Genomic DNA, 22,157 nt, shown 5'->3' with positions numbered 1-22,157 from the left:
AGTCTGACAGACGTCTTATTGACCTTTCTGCCTGTCAATACTCTAAAGTGATATTAATATCATTGATGCTCCAAAACAAAGCTCAACTACACCAACAGGCTAAAGCAACAGACGTGTCCTTGACATTTTGAATGAGTTCGTGCTATTGACACTGACATAGGGTCGTTATTGTCAAACATATACGTACGTATTGATCTTCAACAACAAATAATTTTATAGACAATAAAATGTGTCGTTTTGTAAGCCAGAGGAATGGTGTACCTGTGCCATTAAAGAAAAATAAACGCACTGTTGTGATGAAAGTTAATATTTTATGGACATAACTAATTGCTTCTTAGAGCAATTAATAAAAAGTGAATCAAAAATAGTTGAATTGAGCCACCGTAATTTCTATCCACATTCTTGATTCACGATCTGCTTCTAGACCTTCAAACGTTTTATCAGCGATTAGTTTTGAAGTCATTAGTTTCATACAAACACGCAACATTCTGTAAACCAGAAAAGATAATCTAATTAATAATCCAACCTAATTTGCTAATAAATCATGTTAATTATACAAAGGCAGGAATGGTATTTGGATCGTTGATTTATATTGTTAGTGTTGAAAGTTAAAAATATTTCCTCTTTTTAGTCGTCCGCCTGTAAGTAGCAGGTTTGTACAGTAGACGCGCTTTAGCATGGCATAAAGGTTCTAAAATTAGTTTTGTAATTTTCTTAAAAATTTGTTTTGACTATAATGACGCTTCTGAATTCACCTAACGTTTGTTTATATATATGTGTACTATATGAAGGATATAAAAAAGAGGTTACCGTTGCAATTCTTTCTTGTTTTATTTATAATTATAAAACAATGATTCCTGTTCACGTATGTATCGATAATTTTTTGCATTGTTAATCACCACTCGAACGATGACCCTCTTCTTCAAATACTTATTCTTATACATATGGTCGATTGTAACGTGTCCACTTACGATCATTCATTCGTATCGTATTTTCGAAAGGGTGCTCGTTCACTTGCTATCGCTTCGGAGCAAAAGCGCCGACCGCCGCCATCGGTCACGACCTCCATCGCGCCGTGATCTTTTCAGGAAATTTCATTGTAATAATAACGCACTCGGCCAGAAAATTCGGAAGAGATTGAACTGCACGATCATTAACTCATCATTTCCATTATACTAACAGCGGCGTCTCCGAAATACATAAAATTTTTGTATCAAAAATATGTATCTATTAATAAAATAGTCGAAAGTCGACTTGACCAGCCTAACATTATACCTTAAGTGTAGGTATTGTCGTTGTTGCTGCTGTTACCTTTCGCAGCTTAGTGGTAGAGAACTAGTGTGTAAAATTAGAGGCCCGGGTTCGATTCCCGGCGAGGACGTGACAGCAGCAACAATTTTTCCTCATTAATTTGAGGTAATCCGTAGAGGATAGGAATATTTCGTATATGTATTGATATTTTTCATTGTCTATAGTTGTCGGGTAAACGATCTATTTAACGATAAGTATAGATAACTGTTCAGGTTGAATTTCCTCGCGCAGTTGTTAATTTTCTGGCGAAACTAATTAAGCGCACGAGCTTAATGTGTGGGACACGTTTTCGTGGACAACATATTAGAGTTTTAGCACAATGGGAAACGGGCCACACGCGGCGCGACGCGACGGTGCCATATTAAAGTCCGCCGTCGCCATCGCCCCAATTGTGACTTACACCACCTCATAGTCATCGTCGGGGCAAAATTTATTATTGGTACCTTCGCTTTCGGGACTTTCCCACGACGCCCTCGCGCTTCGTATTTAATAGACGGTTTTCGTTAATACACTCACGTTTTGCGTATTTGTGAATGTAAAACGAAACTTGTCCTGAATATAGACCTCAGTTAAAATACAAAAAGCACATCCTTGCATAGATATTTACGTATCATAATTCAGATTGTTTTTCTTTTAAGTAGTTCTATGTTACAAACTGATGCACTATCATTATCGAAATAGTATACGCAAAACTATGTTACAGTGTCTGCTCTAAAGATGAAATTGAAGCGATTAGGCAGGCTGATGTCGATGTAGAACAATTTTTGAAGTGAAACTTCTATATAGACGAGGTATTACGATTTCTTCTGTCACGAAAAAGCGTTAGGGCCGCGTGAAGGGGGGTAGACGCTATATCGTGTGGTGAGAGGCGGCAGCGGCGGAGGAGAGACAGACTGGCGGTGGCGGAGAAAAGGCAACGGCTGTATTAAATAGATGGATATAATACGCAGCCGCGTGAAGAGTGGGGGTCCGCTAGTCTCTGCGGCGTGTGCTGTGCTCAGCTGTTGTCTTCTTACCTCTGCTCTCCACGTGGTTGGGCATCGTTGCCTCTATTTGCGGTCTGTGTAAAAACTAAATCATAATTTGCAGTAAACCTGTGAAAACGAAATGTGTGCTGGGACACACAGTAGAAGTGTGACAAGTGGAAAATTAAAGGCAACGGACAAGTGGAAAAATGAATCGCAACAAAATTTTTACTTCAAGTTTTACGGGCAGATTGTTAATGTACTTGTCCAATTTGAAAACCGGACAAAATTTTTACTTGAAGTTTTACGGGCACGTTTTCAAATTGGACAAGTACCTACATTAACAATCTGCCCGTAAAACTTGAAGTAAAACTTTTGTTGGGATTCGTTTCTCCGCTTGTCCGTTGAAGTTTCACTTCTACTATGTGTCCCAGCACTCATTTCGTTTTCTTTTTTATAATTACTCAATTAAATGGTAAATTATCTCAACAAGTATGTGCCTAAATTTAAAATATGATTTTATTGTACGGTTATTTCGAGAATTTTGATGTAAACTGCCTGTAATATTCAATCTTGAAAAACATCTATCCATTTTGCTACTTTTTGTGGGGAATAAATAGGTGTCGGTAGGTGCTCTAAAATGTCTGCTCAATTTGACTTTATATCTCGAAATTGTTCATGCTCCCAATTACATTTAATAATGTTACAAGTGTCCTTTAACCTTCAACCCCGGAACAAGGTTTATAAAATAATCAATTTAATTCTATGAAAATAGTGATGATTATTACGGTTCAACAACAGGTCAGATAGTGTAACATTCTCTTCCATTAAATTAATTTCATTTTCCAGAAAAGGTGTTTGTTGTAAATAAAGGATTAGTTCATTCGACTTGACTGCAGTGAAAACGGTCATAATAACCCACAATTCGCGAGTGTAGCTCGTATCATATTTGACATCTTATAAAGAATATGTTGATGATGACGCACAGCTAATCTTATATTAAATGTTCTTCTTATTATTAACACAGTTTCTTCAATTCTTTGTAAATGTAATTTGAAGGAAATGTCGGTGCATCTCAAGAATCTATCGAACCTTGTCATCTCGTCAAACATTGATCAATGAGGAACTCATATACGTTATGTTTTTTGTTGTTTCTTTTTTCTGATGCATGTCCATTTATACATCCTTATATGTTCCGTTTTTTATTGTATCCATATTAATGGCTTAACGCACAATTACCGCGAATTGTGGTTGCTTGGCCAATCGTATTAATCGCCGATTGAGTGTAAGTGTCCCTGCTCCAGGGGCGTATTTAAAACAACGATAAAGGAAACGATTATTTTCAATTTAATAGAGTTTATCAGTTATCATCTTAATGAGCGAAGCAAGTATTTCCGGAGGTCGTGATTTGACGTTGCCGCTATCGGCAGAGCGGGTGATTTTGCGTTTTTCTTTTTCAATCTCTTAGTAGACGGTCTTGGTCGTCGCGGATTCCGAGGGCCTCGCGTCTCTTATAATTTCGCCCTTATCTTCGCCAATAAATCCGACGTTTGTTGTGCGTTCCGCGATCACGCGCGCGCGACCAAACAGATGCATATACCTATCCACATATCCGTGGACGAAGCAGCAGCAGTAGCAGCAGCGGATCGTAGTCGTTGTCTTCCTTTTCCGCCGCCCTCGCGTCTCCCATTTCATCGGCATTGCTAACCGACTGCTAATTGCAATTTATTGTGAACGGTGCCCGCTTTAATTGAATTTCGCTCATTTACTGTTATTGTTCGGTTAATTGCGCAAGCGGGGCCGCTCACGCGCGCATCCGGCAACGGCAACAGGAGCTGCTGCACACAGACGAGACGGTAGCCCCGCGTTGCTGCTGCTGTTAATCACGAAAAGATAAATTTAAACCGCGAATACGGATTGCGAGTGCGTTTTCGGCGAGCCGACTAGTAGACGACCGATCGACCGACGACGGCTGATTGCTTTATGATTGGGGAACGTTGCGTGCGCGTACGGCAATTAAATTACGCCCCCGGCGCGTTTTCGCGCGTGCGCGCTCTTTGATCTCGCCGAAAATGCCGACGGTCGTACTGCAACCAACGCTTTTAAGTAGGAATAATGTTTAAAGATTGTAAAACGTTCTCATAGAACCGTCGCTAATGAATGTACAAACTGTAAATTTCTTTTTATTCTTCCACTTCTTACAGTCAGGTAGCTTTTTAAAGAAGATTCGAAGGTGTTTTCGAAGCGTATATCGTTATTTCGTTATTTTCAGTAGTAATAGTAGTAATTATAATTAAGTAAGTTAGTAAATATTAATACTGCTTACTGAAAATAGACTTTACATCTTTGTCGCTATTTTTTTTTATGTTGAACGAACAAAAATCACAAGCCGACCCTGCACGTGATTTGCTAACCATGATGTAGTACAACTGAATCTTTTAGTACAGCAAATTGCGATAAGGACTGAGCAGCTAAGCAATGTCAGTTATCCAACACCGAAAGTAAACATAGACAACAACTTACCGCTTACCTACCGGCGAGTTCGGATCACCAGTAAATACACCCTTTCAAACATTATAAAATTTGTTCGATATTAGAAGACGTCTACCAGAATTATTTCTCATTTGCGCAAAAACGTCAAGCATTTAGCGAATTTCATTTGCAGCGATCATCTCAGCGTCCTGCACATCTTAACATTGTGCACTGGCCTTTGATACACGCGCTGTTTCATACAACCCCATACAAAGAAGTTCTAAACTACGACGGAGTTAGATCCGGAGCACTAGGGATGTATTACAACACCCTATGAAAGAAATTGACGCCTGAAGTACTTTTTTGTCGAAATAACTGATACAAATCCACTCATAGCAGTTTGTAGTAGCTGCGAATAATAAGGATGCAGCAACTGTTCCTTTAAAATTCTTGTCTTGTCTTCTATGAAATTAAGAAATAAAAATGTCTTAGCTATTTGGTAGCTCTAGTAATATATCTGCTGTTTTCCGATTTCCACCCTTCCCTCTTCCCTTCTGAATGGCTCCTTATATCGGCAATTCTCGATATCATACTAATAATGAATCAGCCACTGGCTTTAAGAAAAAACAATGGCGTGGCTCACAATAATGACAACAATTTTTATACAATGATACACTAACCTAGTGCACATGACAAATAATGCTAATTGAATGCGGCGTTGCGTTGTCGTATTTTTCTCGTTGATACATTCAGATACGTTTTTCTCGAAAGCAGTGAACATTCGGATCTGCAAACAGTTACTTTTCTTTCTAATTTTGTTTAGGTCAAGCTAATATATACAAAATCGATAGAGTGAACAAGTTTGACTTAGTACAAACTAGTTTGTCCTATTTTTCCACATAAACTATTTTTGCCTGAATCAACATCTACATTTATGGTAGAAGTAATACAGAAAATTATAATATTAAATGAGCTAACTCATGGTATTTTTTCTATATATTTATTTTCCATTGTTGCAGCCAGCTTTACCTAGTTATGAAGAAGCCATTCGTGATCAAAGGCCTAGTTTGACATCGAACAGACTCCATAGACCTCACTGGCCTTTTCTGGCTCAAAGAAGAGCGAGAAATTCACCAGAAGGAGCACACGTTACTAGACAGGGGTCTTTGTAAGTGACATTTTATTTATTATTTTTTCTTATTAGCTTGATAGTTTATTCTAAATCCAACTTTTACATCTACCTACAATATTTCTCCATTGATGCGGTCATACATTCGATATATATGAAGAAGTTTTGATGCCTATTAATAAGGTGTGAAACATTCAAAATGAAGATCGGTTGTGTTAAGTTAAAATAAAGTGAATTTATAAGTTAAATTTTGAGCATGTGGAAGAATATGTAATCGTAAAAGGAAGGTGCGTTACTTAAATGCCATTGAATGGAAAATCTTCTTTTTAAATTCAGAAAATGACAGGTTCTCGATCAGAAAAGAATACCTATCATTGAAGCTTCATATATTATGTTGCTAACGGTGATTGTTTTGCGCAGCTGGCGTGAGCCGTACGTGAAATCGGTCAGGATGAAAAAATAAAATAAAAAATTGAAAACGTGACGTTGTAAATTTCATCGACGGACGCGGCTGCCAGCGGGATGTTTGTATTGCGGAAAACTTATTTGCCGAAATAAATTCGCGCTGACTTTTGTTTATGTCGTTCGCTAGTCTGCATAATGAACGATCGAGTGCTCTTTGTCACGTCACCGGGCGGCGTAAGTGAGACGAAATTTGAATAAAATGAAGACACGTTTATTACCGCGCCTGTGAAAACGACAACGCGACGCACCGCCGCACCGGTCGCAACTTGCATCGCTCGGTCTATCATCGTCAGCGATAAGCCGGAACTCTGTCTTTTGCCGTCATCGGCATCGCGCGACTGATGTTGCTCTTCTCTCGAAAGATCTTTCTCTTTTTTACCGCGCGTCTTTAATAGAAAGCCAGTGGCTTTTTTTTTACGAACAGTAGCCACGAATTATACCCACGATTAAAGAACTGACGCGGAACGGTTAATGGTCACGCACATGAACGAAACGTTTTGTAGGTGTATTCGTGTAAATTATATGGGTGTCCTTAATGCTGTTTTACTTAGAGAAATGCATTGGAATTCTCGTAAATGTCCCTTTAAACTTTACAACCGTCAGGGTTTGAAGTGAAGCTTCCTTTGACACGCCAGAACGAAACGATGTAATTCTTGATGAAACATAAAATAAAATTGGTCACGTAGAAACCGGAATATGAGATATTAATCATAAACACAAATAATTTTTATCAACTTAGGAATATCGGTATGCGTGGAAATGAGTAAATGTAAAGATAGGAAACGAAAAAATAGAAGAAGTCGCTGATTTTCGGTATCTAGGAAGAGATATAAAAGAAAGGATAGTGGAAGGTCGAGTATTTTTAACAAATAGAAGTCACACCTATGGTCGCGAACTGTTTATCATCATAAGGTTGTCAGTCCTAGGACTCTTTGGACACGCATCTCCGAGCTGATCTTCCCATTTCCCTAAAAATAGAACAACCCACATCCTTAACTATTTGCGAACAGTAATCTAATCTAGGTCTACCTCTATCCCTCTTAATGTACCTTTCTATCCCGTTTCTGCCTTTAATAGGTCTCATGCCTGAGAAGGTGTCCTATCAACCTATTTCGCTTATTTCTAATTGACTTCCATAGTGTCCTCTGTTCTTCTATTCTTTCTAATATCTGTTCATTTCCAACCTTCTCTATCCACGGTATCCTCATCATTCGCCGGTAACGCCACATTTCGAACGCTTCTAACCTTTTCTTTTCCGCCGCGCTCACCCATACTATTTCGCGAACTGTTAATTCAGAAATTTTAAAAAGATTGTTAAAGGTGTACGTCTGGAGCACGAAACTGTAAGCGTGGATGCTGGACGCGACAGAAGAGAACAGATTAGAAGCGTTTGAAATGTGGAGTTACAGGCGAATAATGAGGATATCGTGGATAAAAAAGGTTAGAAATGAGGAGCTATTAGAAAGAGTAGGAGAACAAATAAGGGCTTTAACCAATAAGAAATAGACAAGATAATTTGATGGGACACCTTCTCAGGCATTAAGGGCTAGTTAGAGACGAACTTTATCCTTATACAAATCAATCAATCTTGAATAGAAACTCATTATAGTTCAAAAAATCCAATAATTTTTCGGCCTCTGTCAAAGTTGCAAAAGTATCACAAATTCTCAAATAATTCACTACACAAATATGCTTTTCAACAGAGGTTTAGGGAATATATGTATGGCGCCAATTTTTCTTCAAATTACACAAATGGTGCGAAATCCCCTTTTAAGGGATTGGATTCCCTAGTATCCCCGGGCCCTCTATTAGTGTCATTCGAATTGTTGATTGAGTTGTGGCTGTCGTGTCGACCGAGAGTTACGGCAGGAGCGCGTCCTGCGGCGCCGTTTCGTGAGACGAATCGTCACGCTGCGCCTCCCGGTCCGGTAACCGTTAAAAATTACTTTACTGTTTCCCTTTTTCGACATTAAACAGCAGGAAATATTAGATTGCTGCCAGGAAGTCGCCCAGTAGACGAAATAAAAGTTTCGAAACGAAATTTACGGCGGTCTTCCCGTTTACTGCTTTTAAATTATTATCGTCGAATAAATTTCGGCGGTGCCCGTAATAAAATTTGCCTTTCTCAATTTTTAACTGCGGCTATTAATTTTTCAGTTAATGTTGATGGCCCTCGACATGTACAGGATGTTTCGTATTGTAGTGACTTGAAGGAAAATGTAATTATCTAATTGCTTTTAAGTGAATATCTTTAAATATTATGGAACTAGTCGAATGAATTGTTTTTGGGTATAAGACAGAATAGTTAAGTATACTTCAATTAGGCAGTAAAAGAAACAAAAAGGCTTTATGTAAATAAATAACATTAAGCTTTTGTGGTCAGTAAAGTCGAGATTTTAAGGTTTTTGGTTCCCATCAGCACATAACAGGTGGCTTCGATAGATCATTGCCTAAACCGAAGTTGTTTCATACAGGTAAGTTATTTAATACCATGTCAGCGGTAGTTAATTGCCATCTGTCGATATTTAACGCTAACTGTAGTATTTCATAATATATCTACCTGCCAGTTTCAAGCGATGACTAACCTTATACATTTACGTGAGAGGTATGCAAACCAATGCAAGTGCAATATGAAGTACTAAAGTTAGTCGTAAATAGTAATAGATGGCGATACTCTGTCATTTGTTTGAAGTTTTTATATTTTTGAATTGAGTTATAATGATGAGGCAAACGATTAACATAGCTAAATAATTCTTATAGATTTTAAATGTTTCGTTTATTGTTTTTTAATCTCTTATAGCTATGAAATGTCAATTGAGCGCCGACTGTCCTTATTTTTACATTTCGTTTTAATCTAAGAATCTATGACAAAAATAATAAAGAAAAATAGACCACCTTACCGTACATCCTCGGTACATGTCGTTGTGTAGNAAGGAAAATGTAATTATCTAATTGCTTTTAAGTGAATATCTTTAAATATTATGGAACTAGTCGAATGAATTGTTTTTGGGTATAAGACAGAATAGTTAAGTATACTTCAATTAGGCAGTAAAAGAAACAAAAAGGCTTTATGTAAATAAATAACATTAAGCTTTTGTGGTCAGTAAAGTCGAGATTTTAAGGTTTTTGGTTCCCATCAGCACATAACAGGTGGCTTCGATAGATCATTGCCTAAACCGAAGTTGTTTCATACAGGTAAGTTATTTAATACCATGTCAGCGGTAGTTAATTGCCATCTGTCGATATTTAACGCTAACTGTAGTATTTCATAATATATCTACCTGCCAGTTTCAAGCGATGACTAACCTTATACATTTACGTGAGAGGTATGCAAACCAATGCAAGTGCAATATGAAGTACTAAAGTTAGTCGTAAATAGTAATAGATGGCGATACTCTGTCATTTGTTTGAAGTTTTTATATTTTTGAATTGAGTTATAATGATGAGGCAAACGATTAACATAGCTAAATAATTCTTATAGATTTTAAATGTTTCGTTTATTGTTTTTTAATCTCTTATAGCTATGAAATGTCAATTGAGCGCCGACTGTCCTTATTTTTACATTTCGTTTTAATCTAAGAATCTATGACAAAAATAATAAAGAAAAATAGACCACCTTACCGTACATCCTCGGTACATGTCGTTGTGTAGCTTGTCTTTACTAAAAAGTTCCGTTTCCGCTATAATTCGCCTGAGTGCACGTATAGGTATGTCTTCGTTTTCGTCCTAAAACTTTTAATGATGGCGCATAACTTCTTGTTTGCCCCCATTTACAAGCATAATAATTAGTGCTGCCTTAAAAAAAAAGCATTGAGCTTAAGTTTGTGTATTAATGACTTGTTAAGGATATATATGGACACGCCTTTTCTCGAAATTGTTCCGTCAATTTTTGAAATGGTACATTCGACGACTTCCTGACGAGAGGCATCCTTAAAAGCCAAATTATCTGTAATTAACATGTAACTGCCAAAACAAACTGCCAATGAGAGTATTATAAAACCGCTACCACCAACGGCTATAACCAATTAAGTTTGCAGAATAAATTTTAAAGATAACGACACGTTAAATTTCTCAAGGAAAATGCAGTGATTCGCTAAATTTTAATTTTACACAAAAGGAGAAATATATTATGTCACTCACTAAATTTATCCTGTCCTGTCATTAATATGTATCATGATAAAGGATATACGGGTTTGACACGCACCTCTACTCTTTCCTGAATTAAATGTCGTTGAAATGTGAGGTGCAGGCGAGTGATGTGGATACCGTGGATAGAGAACGTTAAAAAATTAGAACAAGTAGGGGAACGGAGGACGCTAGGGTAGTCAATAATAGATGAGATAGGTTGGTGAGACACCTTCTCAAACATGAAGGACTAGGTGGAGACTTTTTAGAAGTTAATACAGGAGTTAATAGTAGTAGAGATAGACTAGATTAGATTAATGTTCACAAATAGTTAAGGTTGTGGGACGTTCTAGTTTTAAGGAAATGCGAAGATTAGCTCAGGACAGGAATAAGTGAGGTGCGTGTCCAAGCAGTCTTAGGACTGACTGCCCTATGATGATGATGACAGGTCAGTGATGAGTTATATATAATAAGCAGAAACAGGAGTTAAGAGGTATGGAGAAGTAGACTTAGATGTTCTAGTTTTTAGGGAAATACGCAAATTAGCTAAGAATACGAAAGAATGGAGGTGGATGTCCAACTAATCCTAAGACTGAGCCTTTGATGAAAATGATGTTTAATCTAATCTAGGCCGACCATTGCCTTTTTTACTCTCGGTTTTCCAGCATTATTAGCTGATGATAGGAACCTAATAGTTTTTCTTATGTTTCCTTATTTCAATGTCGCTTTCATTTTATTTGAAGCTAGCTTAGCATCTGTAACTTCTTCTTGCTAGATACTAGATATGTCCAAATTTAAGTGTGTTATTATTTTTTTGTCATGTTAGCGCGGAAAGCTCGTTTTGCGTGCTGTGAAATAGGGCAGAAATTACCTCTTTTCAGCCGTGTTTTAGTCGTGAAGTAAGGAAATTAGTCTTTTCAGCGCATGCGCTGAAGTTTATGGGCATGCGCAGAAATCAGTTGTTCAATGACAATTTCTTTCTAACCTCTAAATCATTTAGTCTTATTTCGCCAACTATCATTTTAATAACGAGCTTTCCGCACAAACATGACAAAAACTAGTATACGTACCTCGGGAAGAAACAGGGTTGTCTCAGACATGCAGTCTGAAATAACCCTGTTTCTTCCCTCGATACGTAATGTACTATTTGTCACCCGAAAATTGTCATGGCTTTAGTAATGTTGATCATTTATTCTGTTCATATAATGTACAATGTTACATAACTAAGGTATTTTAACGATGCGTCAATTTTGCCGTTAACTGCAAAGTATTACATCCAATTACGGTGGGTTGATTTCGTTGTTTTTCGCGGGTCCTTGTGTCGGTGTTTGGTGACGAAAACGGGCGTATTCGGCTGTGCACTTTTAACAAGATCGCAGCCCAAGGGCCCTTGCTCGACTCGACTTCATAATATCGTCGTTCGTCCATAGTTAGGAGGTCACTTAGCGGCCATTAGTCACGCTGCCTGTAATTTTGGGGCGCGGACGTTCGTCGCTTCTTAGCATTATATTCGTTGAGCAATAATTACAATAAACGGGACCATGATCGATAATCGTTGCGATTACGATCGATATGACGAGCTGATATGGCCGTCGTCTTTATCGTTGTCGTGTGAAAATCTCCAGAAAAAAGTATAATGTAACGCGCCTTTTTTCCTTCTACAGGACTTGTACTTAATTTTAGTAGTCTGTGTGCAAGACCAGCGCATTTTTATATGTAGCACGTTTAAATTGTTTTCTTTCTGGTTATGAGGTACAATCATCCCCTGAAGCATGACCAAGCCCATATAAGTGTCCGTTTAAAAGGAGAGAATAAATTCCTTTGTAAACACGCTTTCAATTGAAATTAAGAGAGATTTTCGTTCTGTTTTTTGTGCAGATTAAGAAAGAACTAAAACATTCTTTATCCTGTTAATTGTGACAGTGCACTTTCCTGACATAATAATTCAAAGTGGAAAAGCTTCTCTATATATATATTCTAAATGAGAGGAGTTCTACTTTAATGATTGACAGTTACTTTTAATTAGGAATAATTAAGTACTTTTTAGATTAGTTGAAGATTTGTGTATTCATAGTAATTATTTAAAAGTATTCTTTTTTTAATAACTCTGTCGACACCTAATAGAAAACCTGTCATGAAACTTGAACTTGAAAATTCTGATAAGGTTATTTCGTTTTCATAAATGTATTTAAAAACAATTAATTATACTTGTGTCTACCCTTTTTAAAATAGTAATAAAAAAGATATAATTAATCTTACTGGTGAAATTTACAGTTCTATTGTGTAGACTGTAGATGACGCAACATGTATCCGATGCAGTATATTAACATTATCTTAAATTGTAATAAATGGCCTAAGACGTAGCCACTTTATACTTTATTCATAAAATGTGCATTGAAATAAGTGTGTTATCAAATTTAATATAAGACCTTTTGGTATAACAAGTCAAGGGTTTTCTGGCCATTTGGTGCATATTATTATAATAATTTACTCACAATCAGTTAATTTAATGTAGTATTTTGACCAATATTATAATTTGTTTTTCATTTTATTATAAAATGGTGTAAATTTTCAATATTTAAAGAGTTAATTTTTTAATAATAAAATATTTACATATCTACATAATATCGAACATTTCATGAAATCAAACAAAATTCGTTTATCCTAAATAGCATCTGCTCAGCGTCAAAATTTTCTTTAAAAGGAACCGTAGTTATAAATCAGAATAAATTTAGTTTAATTAATTTCTACAGGAGCACCAGAAATTTAAAAGACCGAAGTGTTATTGAAACAAATGTAAGATGTACATTTTCTTTACATACCTAATCGTAAGTATAGGTAGAAGTGGTTAGCCTGCATTTAGCAAAATGTATCTTTTTACGAAGCTGCTAATGATGTCCTGATACAGATTGTTATCCGATTATATATTATCGACAATAAATATCGTCTGAAATATATCCTTTAATTTATGGAAATGGACTACACTCGGTAATAATGATCTGTCCGGATTTAAACCCATTAGAATTTGTAATAAACCGCTCTTACGATTATTAAGTAGGAAATAAAAGCAGGAGTGGATAGCAATTTGAAAACGAAATAGTGTTTTCGTTTTTATGTTTATGTATAAAAAATATGTTTTGCAATTCCCTGCAATGTTTATGCGCTAATTCTTGCACTAAAGTAACTAAAAGGTTGCATCAACTTTCGCTGATCTAAGTTTAAACTCAAATCTTCTCCACGTATTGACGAAAATTATACCTAGTTGTTAAAATTTATTGGGCCCTTCAATACACTAATACACAATGTAATTAGTGGGAGTGAGTCCTTCTTGTATTAGTTGTTTATTTCTTACCGAAATCTCGTAGTTAATTCCTGCCCAATGAATGCAATGGAAAATTAAGTGAAGTTTTGTTTTATTCATTGCATTTCGCTTATAATATGCATGTGTATGACTGCATTTAAATACCTATAGATATTAAAATGTGCTAATGACCATGAATAGGGAAATAAGAGAAATTATTATGTATAACATTTGGTGTAGATTTATTCAAATTTTGAAATTTCTACTCAAATTGTATTTTATTATAAATTATCTTTTCGTTTTTTTGTTTTTTTTTTTATTTTTTTTCCATGGCTTGCTTAGTAATCGAAAAATACAAATTGCGATGCTTAATTGTCATTACAATACTGATAAAGACAAATGTTTGTAATTTTTATTGTTCAAAACACCTAAGCAGTTAAAATGATGTCTTAGCGCTTTTTAGCTGGTTTATAAGAAAGATGTGAAATAAGGGAAAATATACAAAATGCAAATTCTTATACACCAATCGATTATTGGCGATCCCATCGTCACGGTTCAATCATCCGTAGCATGCGTGTATCTGCATTCTAATACATGTATACCTACATAAAAAGTGCGGAAGACTTGTTTGCATATCATCCGGCAAGTATTGTGAAATTCGCTCATAAATAGTTCATGTTAAATGCGTTTCGAGGCAGTTTCGCGTCATAAATCTATCAATTTAACGATATTTCTCAATAATCGCAACCGATTTACATAGTAATTGTGAGAAACTCTACGGTATTATCTGTGCGCGATCGTCTTTTTTATTAAAAAGATAGCGAACGAGATGTGAGAAGAGCGACGCATACGACGAGGGAACGATCGGTCGTGGACGCAGCTGCGGCCGCTACGACGAGCGGGAGGCGCGCAGTCAGCGAAATTATTCGATCGATCGGATCGATCGCCACAATCGGTCGTTGTCGTGATGATAATCGACGGTCGGCGACTGCGGCTGCCGTCGATCGCGTGCCTTGTTGTGATCTAGGCCACAGGTTATTATATTGCGGTGGACATGTATCGCTACATCTGTACTACGCGATGATATGCAAAGATCAACCCTCGTTCCTAAACTTATATCGTTATATTTGAGATAAAACTGATAGAATGACGTTATCGGGGAAATGGACTTTAAATTAGGAATGTCAATAACAACGTTTCAACATTTTTCCCTATTTTACATTGTATGTACGGAATGAAAAACATTAAAGCTAATAATTGTAATTACCCGACTAGAATTTATAGAGGGCATGCCCAATGTAGCGTGCGGGCCTCATGTGTCTAATGGGGCCATGCCGATATAGGAATTTCCCTGTAGATTTCTCATGAAAATCCCAACAAAAAAGTGGTGAAACTAAAATGAGCATTGCCATTATGGGTTTTTCATATGGGTCTTAAGGGGCAAACCTAACACATCTATAAACTTACAATTAAATCTACCTTATGGGGACTCGATGAGACAAATCCTTTCGAAAATACTCTCGGTAAAATGAAAAAACTTATAATAATCGCTTAACCCAATTATGTCGTCGTTTCAATGAAATCTTTTAGATTTGCAACGAACCGACAAGCGTACTTCCTGATATTGTTATTGTAAGACAGCTGAAACTAGACACGATTGCAATTTAAATTATTATTGGCTACAAAACAGCCCAATAACACAATCTTACTTAAGAGCAAACAAATTTGACAAATAAGTGACATATGTATATATTGTATCTTTTCATTAATAATAAAGTTCATTTTTCCAAAAATATTTAATGTGGTAGCAATAATTTTTCCCTGCGGGGGAAAATGCGACATTTCTGATAATGGGCAAATGTGGCAAGGCGTTATATGCCCCTTCCTTGCCCTAGGGCAGGGATGGCGAACCTTTAAGTACCGTCGTGCCATTTTTATAAAGAAAAGTTAAATCAGGTCATAGACGTGCCATCAAATAATTTTGTCTGTGTGATTATTAGGAAAATAATGATAATAAATAATATCAACTCAAAATTCTACAAGAAAATAGAAACATTTTGCAATGTTTAAATTATACGTGTAATTTAAATTAAAGTATAATTAATGTGACTTCTGTTTTTGCAGACTAGATGACAAATAACTTATGTTAGGGTTGTTGTTGATTAGATGTTAATTTTAGCAGAATGCATGCTGAACTGGAGTCATCTACCAAACGGTTTGTAACTGCGAGTTTCTTATGTTATTAATATCTGAAAATAATGACTCGCAGGCATAGGTTGATGACAACATTATTAAAATATCATATGCCAGCCTTTTCAAAAAATTAAATGTGTTTGTTATCGCATTCCATGTTTCCAAAATTTTGTTATTAGCATTTTCACTTGTATTACCCGTCGATATTTCTGTTTCAATTATTTGTAACTCTTTCCTTGTTCAAACAACTTTTTGAATCATATTGAACTAGACTGGAAATCCATCAGCTGCATTTCAGATTCTTCAATTTATTTTATCAAATGTCACATCAGGGTACATAATAAACTTTCGTATTAGTATTTCCGATAATTCTCTGAAGTGAGAAAATTTCGCTGAAAATTCCTTGATTAAAGAATCAATGACAGAAATATTAGTGACGTGCCCAAAATATTGTGTCGCGTGCCACTAATGGCACGCGTGCCATTGGTTCGCCATTCCTGCCCTAGGGGACTCACAAGAGGTAGTTTAGCTACCAACTTATAGGGACCGTACCTATACCCCCCTCAAAATTCTAGTCCGGTAGTGGTGGATATTTAAAGTTGAAACTGCAATTAGGTATTATACATTTATCTACTGCATGACTGGGTTCCATTTTGGTGAGATTTTATGCTTTTTTTTTAATTTACGTTATTAATTTCACTGATTCAATTACTCTTTTCAATTCACTATTATTCACTAATTTTCAATAGTGTTATAACTGTTAATAAGTAACTTTTCACTTGACATTAGTGAAAATCTATTGATTCCTTTTTAGAAAGTAGATTGTAGATTTCTTATAGGTCAATTAGGCTCTAATGGTAACATAATGGAGTATTATTACTGTTAATCTTTAGTTCAGGTGTTATGACAATGTAGGAAAAATTGCGCTACCTATAATAGCAGAGTGTGTTGTTTGTGCAGTTGATAAATGTTGTCTTAAAGTTGCTTCTGTGCAGAATACTTATATATACGTATATGTTTTAATTAATTGCCTTTAAAGCGTTAGCGTCGTTGTTACCGACCCATAACAAGTTTCGATGCGAACTTGTCAGTTCGGTATCGAAAGGTGTGAAAAACGCCTTGAAAATTATTGTTATTAAACCACGCTCTAGGCTAATGTAATGAGACGGGGCTGGAAGGGCGTCTCAATGTCCGCTCAAGCGGAAATGATGAAAGATAAAAAAAAATTCTACGTGAGTAACGGATAAAAAGTCGAAATAATGTTAGCGTTAAATGGCATTAGTGTGATATCAGTTTCATTTGAATATTAGTTGCCCGTAACGGCCAGATAGATAGACAAGTCATTTTCATCATGTACATGTAATATACCTTGTATACCTAGCGTACGTGTTGCTCAAGCAAAGTGTTATGAGACGTGTCAATAAGTTATGCTACAACGAGTTGAAATTATTCCGCGAGCTATAATTTTGGTGCGTGTGATGGGAATGAATTAATTCTCTTTCGCGGCGGTAGCGCAATTAAAATCGTTCACAAATTGCAGGATGTTTCAAAGTTGCTGTAAAATTGTTAGCACTTACCTTCACATCAATAAATAATAGGTGAAGGGTGTGTTAACGGCGGTATTTACAAGTTGCTTTAATGCTGTACCATCTTCTGTGCAATAACCCTCTGACTACGTCTTAATTTCGTCTCTGTCCTTTGCTTGACACTTTTGACTGTCCTAAAAACACAAAACGACCCCTGTTCCTTAAATTGTTTTTCAGTCGTCTCAGTCCACGTCCATCGTCATTCACCATTTCATAGCATTCTTCCCGAGTTGTACTATCTTCGCATCCCCTCCTAACACCTGTCTTCGCTGTCTGTCCTCTTCCTTTTTCCAAATTTTACATCTCCTACACTCATTTCTTCCCTTAAATTTTGCTGGCTACTTCCAAATACTTTGACACTCAATCTTGTTAGTCCTTCCACGTCTCTCTCAGCCCCACCACATATCTGAAGTTCTCCATTTTTTTTTTTTAATTCTCCCTCTTTATTATCTCCCTGTATCTGCTCCTCGTCAATTCCCCTATATGGTCCACTTCCCTAAACCACCCCCTCATCTACTCCTGATTGATTTTTGATCTCTTCAAAGCCCTCTCTCTATCGTACTTACTTTTGATCCCTATTTCCAAAACCTTCTTCCTTCATGTTTCCTTCCTGATATCCCCCTACCCCCAAAATATTAAATTATTATATTGTCCCCTTCCCTAAACCACCCCCTCACCTACTCCTGATTGATTTTTGATGTCATTTCTACAATATGACTGATCCGAAATTTGGTAAAAAATTATTTAAATTCGTTAATTACATTTTCATTCTTCTTTTCAGTGCATCCCATTCTGCCAGCACAAGATCAGGAGGCGATCCTATGGGATCGACGGACACCATGGTTGTTTCGGAGGGCTCGACCGCCATAACATTGGACACAGTATCTTCGCACAGTGGTTCCCAAACTGCCTCATGTCGAGCTCACTGCGGTAGTCTAGCATCCTTTGATACCAGCTCGGTCCACAATACTGAAGGTAAGAAATTTTAGGTTTTAGGTATCGACTGTTTTTAAGGTCTAATTCTATGGCATTGCTTTTCTCGTTTGCTATTCTTATTTGCAACAACCCTATTGTGTAGAAAATAATGAAAATAAATAAACTTGTATTAGGGACGAATTTTCAAAAAATAGGTGAATAAGCATTTGCATCGCACCCGCTTCATTTCACCAAGAATTTACACTGACATGTAATACGTATTTATGTGGAAAAATATTAATGATAATTTCCGAAACTTACCCTTATTTGCCCAATCATAATGTAACATAAATGTTCATATAATTTTTTTCGGTTGTGGTCTAGTTATTGTAGGGTTTGTGATCAAATTAATTTCATCAAGTTGATAATTTTTGGAAAACACTAAGTTAAGGTGTACGTAATAATAATAATAGGATATTCTGGTACATCTAAATTCACGATCGTGGTTTCAAAAAATGGTTTAGATTTCAACCTAATATCAAATCATTATTTACCTAATCTAAACAAGGCAACTTTTGCATATGTACTTGTCTATTGTATTGGATTTTGTTATATTTGAATTCAATAAGCTATGTATTGGACAAAGGTTTTTATTTATACGAGACCAACAGTCTACGTTTCGCCTCAATTATGAGGCATTTTCAGGGTTAGGTTTTCTATGTTATAAAATCTGAAAGGTACGAGGGTGGATTGATAAGTTTCCGGCCTAACCAAGAGATGACGCCACTAGGCCTACCTTGAGGTGACATTCTATAGTACCATCCTTGGATAGCTTGTAGCTATAGTTTCAGCCCGATCTCCTTGCTAGTGTAGGTTTGACAGCACGCTGAACAAGACGCCTCTGTGGTTTTCGTAAAAATGGAAAAGCAGGAAAATCGTGCTGTCATCAAATACTTTTATTTGAAGGGGTTAACGCCGAAGGAAATTAAAAAAGAGATGGACTCAACACTGGGGACATCCTCCCCGTCATATTCAACCGTTAAGCAGTGGGTTTCCGAGTTTAAAAAGGGTCGTGTGAGCACCTCTGATGGGCCTCGCTCAGGACGCCCCGTTGAGGTCACAACTCCAGATATGATCGAAAAAATTCATCAAATAGTGCTGGGAGACCGCAGATTGAAAGTGCGTGAGATAGCTGAGACCTGTAAGATGTCATATGAACGTGTGCAACATATTTTGCACCAACATTTGCATATGGAAAAGCTCTGTGCAAGATGGGTGCCGCGTTTGCTAACAGTCGACCAAAAATTGATTCGAAAAAACATTTCTACCGCAAATTTGTCATTGTATAAGCGTAATCCAAGCGAATTTTTGCGTCGATTCGTAACCGTTGACGAAACGTGGGTCCACCACTACACTCCTGAAACCAAAGAACAGTCTAAACAGTGGATTGGACCAGGGGAACCAACTCCAAAGAAGGCAAAAACAATTTTTTCGGCGAACAAGGTTATGGCTACTGTTTTTTGGGATGCAAGAGGTATTATATACATTGATTACCTTGCAAAGGGTAATACTATCACTGGTCAATACTACGCAGACTTATTGCAACGTTTGAGCCACGAGGTGAAAATTAAACGACCTCATCTGGCGAAGAAAAAAATCTTGTTTCATCACGATAACGCACCAGCGCACACGTCAATCGTTGCGACGGCTAAAATCAACGATCTAAAGTTTGAATTGATGCCGCACCCTCCTTACTCTCCAGACCTAGCCCCGAGTGACTATTTTCTGTTCCCTAATCTCAAAAAATGGCTTGGCGGTAAGAGATTTGCGGACAATGAAGAAGTAATCGAAGCTGTAAATGGTTATTTTGAGGAGCTTGACGAATCAGTCTATAGAGATGGCATTAATAGACTGGAACACCGCTATGAGAAATGTATCAGCCGCCTTGGAGATTATGTTGAGAAATAAAAAAAAAAAATTTTTAAAAACCTTGTTTTTCTTGGTCAGGCCGGAAACTTATCAATCCACCCTCGTAGTGCAACTAGTGAATTAGTATTACCTAAATTCAAGTAAAGTTTTTGTTGTTGTCTTTATGTGAGGAGATTCATTCATAATCTTGCATTATCGAATATGCTATTGCTTTCCAGGTGTTCCTCTCCTAGAAGAGAGCGAACATGAAGACGGTAACATTGACAACCATTCGTTAGCGATAGAAAATCGTTCCATGACGGACAACAACTCTGCTAAATTGTCCATGGTATCTCCTGATGTACCCTAGTCCCATCACAATCGTAGTGTCTGTTGTTAGGCGCCCTAATTAAACCTACATAAGTATTCGTAGCAGTAGGTAAACCTTCCCGAGAAGAATGTCATACAACTTTTCGAAACCAACCAAAAATCTAAATTTTATTGATCGTAAACAAACTTTGACCATCATACATAAATATTTACTTTTTTTATATATTTTTAACATGGACATTAACATTGAGAACAATAAAATTGACAAATATGTGCATTAAAATTTTTAATGTTTGGAAAATCGGAAAGTTGAATGACGTGTCTTTAGCAACAAATAAATAAATTGCTTCAGATTTCATCTCCAGTTTAAAAATTTTTCTAGCATCGGTCCCATAATATGAGCCTGATATACATATAGGTGTTACTAATTCTATATATTGAAGATTCCGAATAGAAATTTGTTTTGATAACACTTAAACAAAAATTAATTTTTTATACTTTAGTACAAAGTACAGTTAGGCTGTTACTTTAATTACTTTCAAGTACCGTAGCTCTAGTAGGTAAGTGGAATGCTATCAGATTTAAAGAACAAAAGAATCTCGCGAAATGCTTTCTTTATTTGTAAATGAAAAGTAAGTAGACAGTAGTCAAATCGATACTAATAAAATAATTCGAAGTGGTCTGTATTCTGTCGAAACTGTCAGACGCGGATCGCGATTTCGATCTTTTCGGATCACATCAGGGCGTCGCAGACAGCTTCGACAGAACACAGACCAATTTTTACCTGCTGTCTTAACAGCGCGTTTTATAAAATACCACAAATGGCGCGGTAAACGCCATCTGTAGTACAATGCTACATTATTACGTAATCCTAAAACGTAGCATTGTACTACAGATGGTGTTTACCGCGCCATTTGTGGTATTTTATAAATCGCTACTACAGTCAAATCCGGTCTTGTCGTGCTGGTCTAAAGATCATTAATTGTATGAAATAAATAAAAAAAACACAGCGATGACAAAAACAGATAGAATTCTCAATATTTTTTCCATTTCTTTAGTATTGGTTGAGAATTGCCACTGTTTCTAGTTGGAACTTTTTAGAACAACTGAAAATTGTCGTAGTTTATGACCTGCATAATAATAGCAGCTTTGACTGTATTCCCAATTATGTTATTAATACGCATAGTCACCACGTGCAGGCTCTGCTTCCTGCCAGTCTAGCTTACAGGGCCCCGAAATGTATTTTCTTTTTTCTGTGAGATATGTGTAGGTATGTTTAATATTATAATTAGATAAGTCGGTATATATATTAAAAAGGTAATAAAATGTAACTTTTAAATTCACTTAATTGTAAGCGGTAGTGTTTAAAAAAATCGCTTTATTTTTATTCGTTTGAATCGTTTAGTAACTGTGGACCATGTTTCTTATACCTATGAATAATATTGTGATTTAAGTTG

General features: G+C 36.5%; 1 protein-coding gene across 1 annotated transcript in view; it reads left to right on the top strand.

Annotated features, from left to right (window-relative positions):
• The window catches only part of LOC108734052 (sushi, von Willebrand factor type A, EGF and pentraxin domain-containing protein 1), a 47,120-nt gene extending 25,688 nt beyond the window's left edge, over positions 1–21,432 (top strand). Inside the window, exons 7-9 of the mRNA XM_025981072.1 lie at positions 5,768–5,916; positions 18,329–18,522; positions 20,610–21,432. Of these exons, the coding sequence (XP_025836857.1) occupies positions 5,768–5,916; positions 18,329–18,522; positions 20,610–20,740 (474 nt within the window). The 3' untranslated portion in view covers positions 20,741–21,432. The remainder of the gene's footprint in view (positions 1–5,767; positions 5,917–18,328; positions 18,523–20,609) is intronic.
• The last annotated feature ends 725 nt before the right edge of the window (positions 21,433–22,157 follow it).

This window comes from Agrilus planipennis, unplaced genomic scaffold (assembly GCF_000699045.2).
Source record: "Agrilus planipennis isolate EAB-ADULT unplaced genomic scaffold, Apla_2.0 scaffold1, whole genome shotgun sequence".
Taxonomy (NCBI): domain Eukaryota; kingdom Metazoa; phylum Arthropoda; class Insecta; order Coleoptera; family Buprestidae; genus Agrilus; species Agrilus planipennis.
Note: the sequence above shows the minus strand (reverse complement) of the source record. Positions and strands in the feature narration are given on the sequence as shown.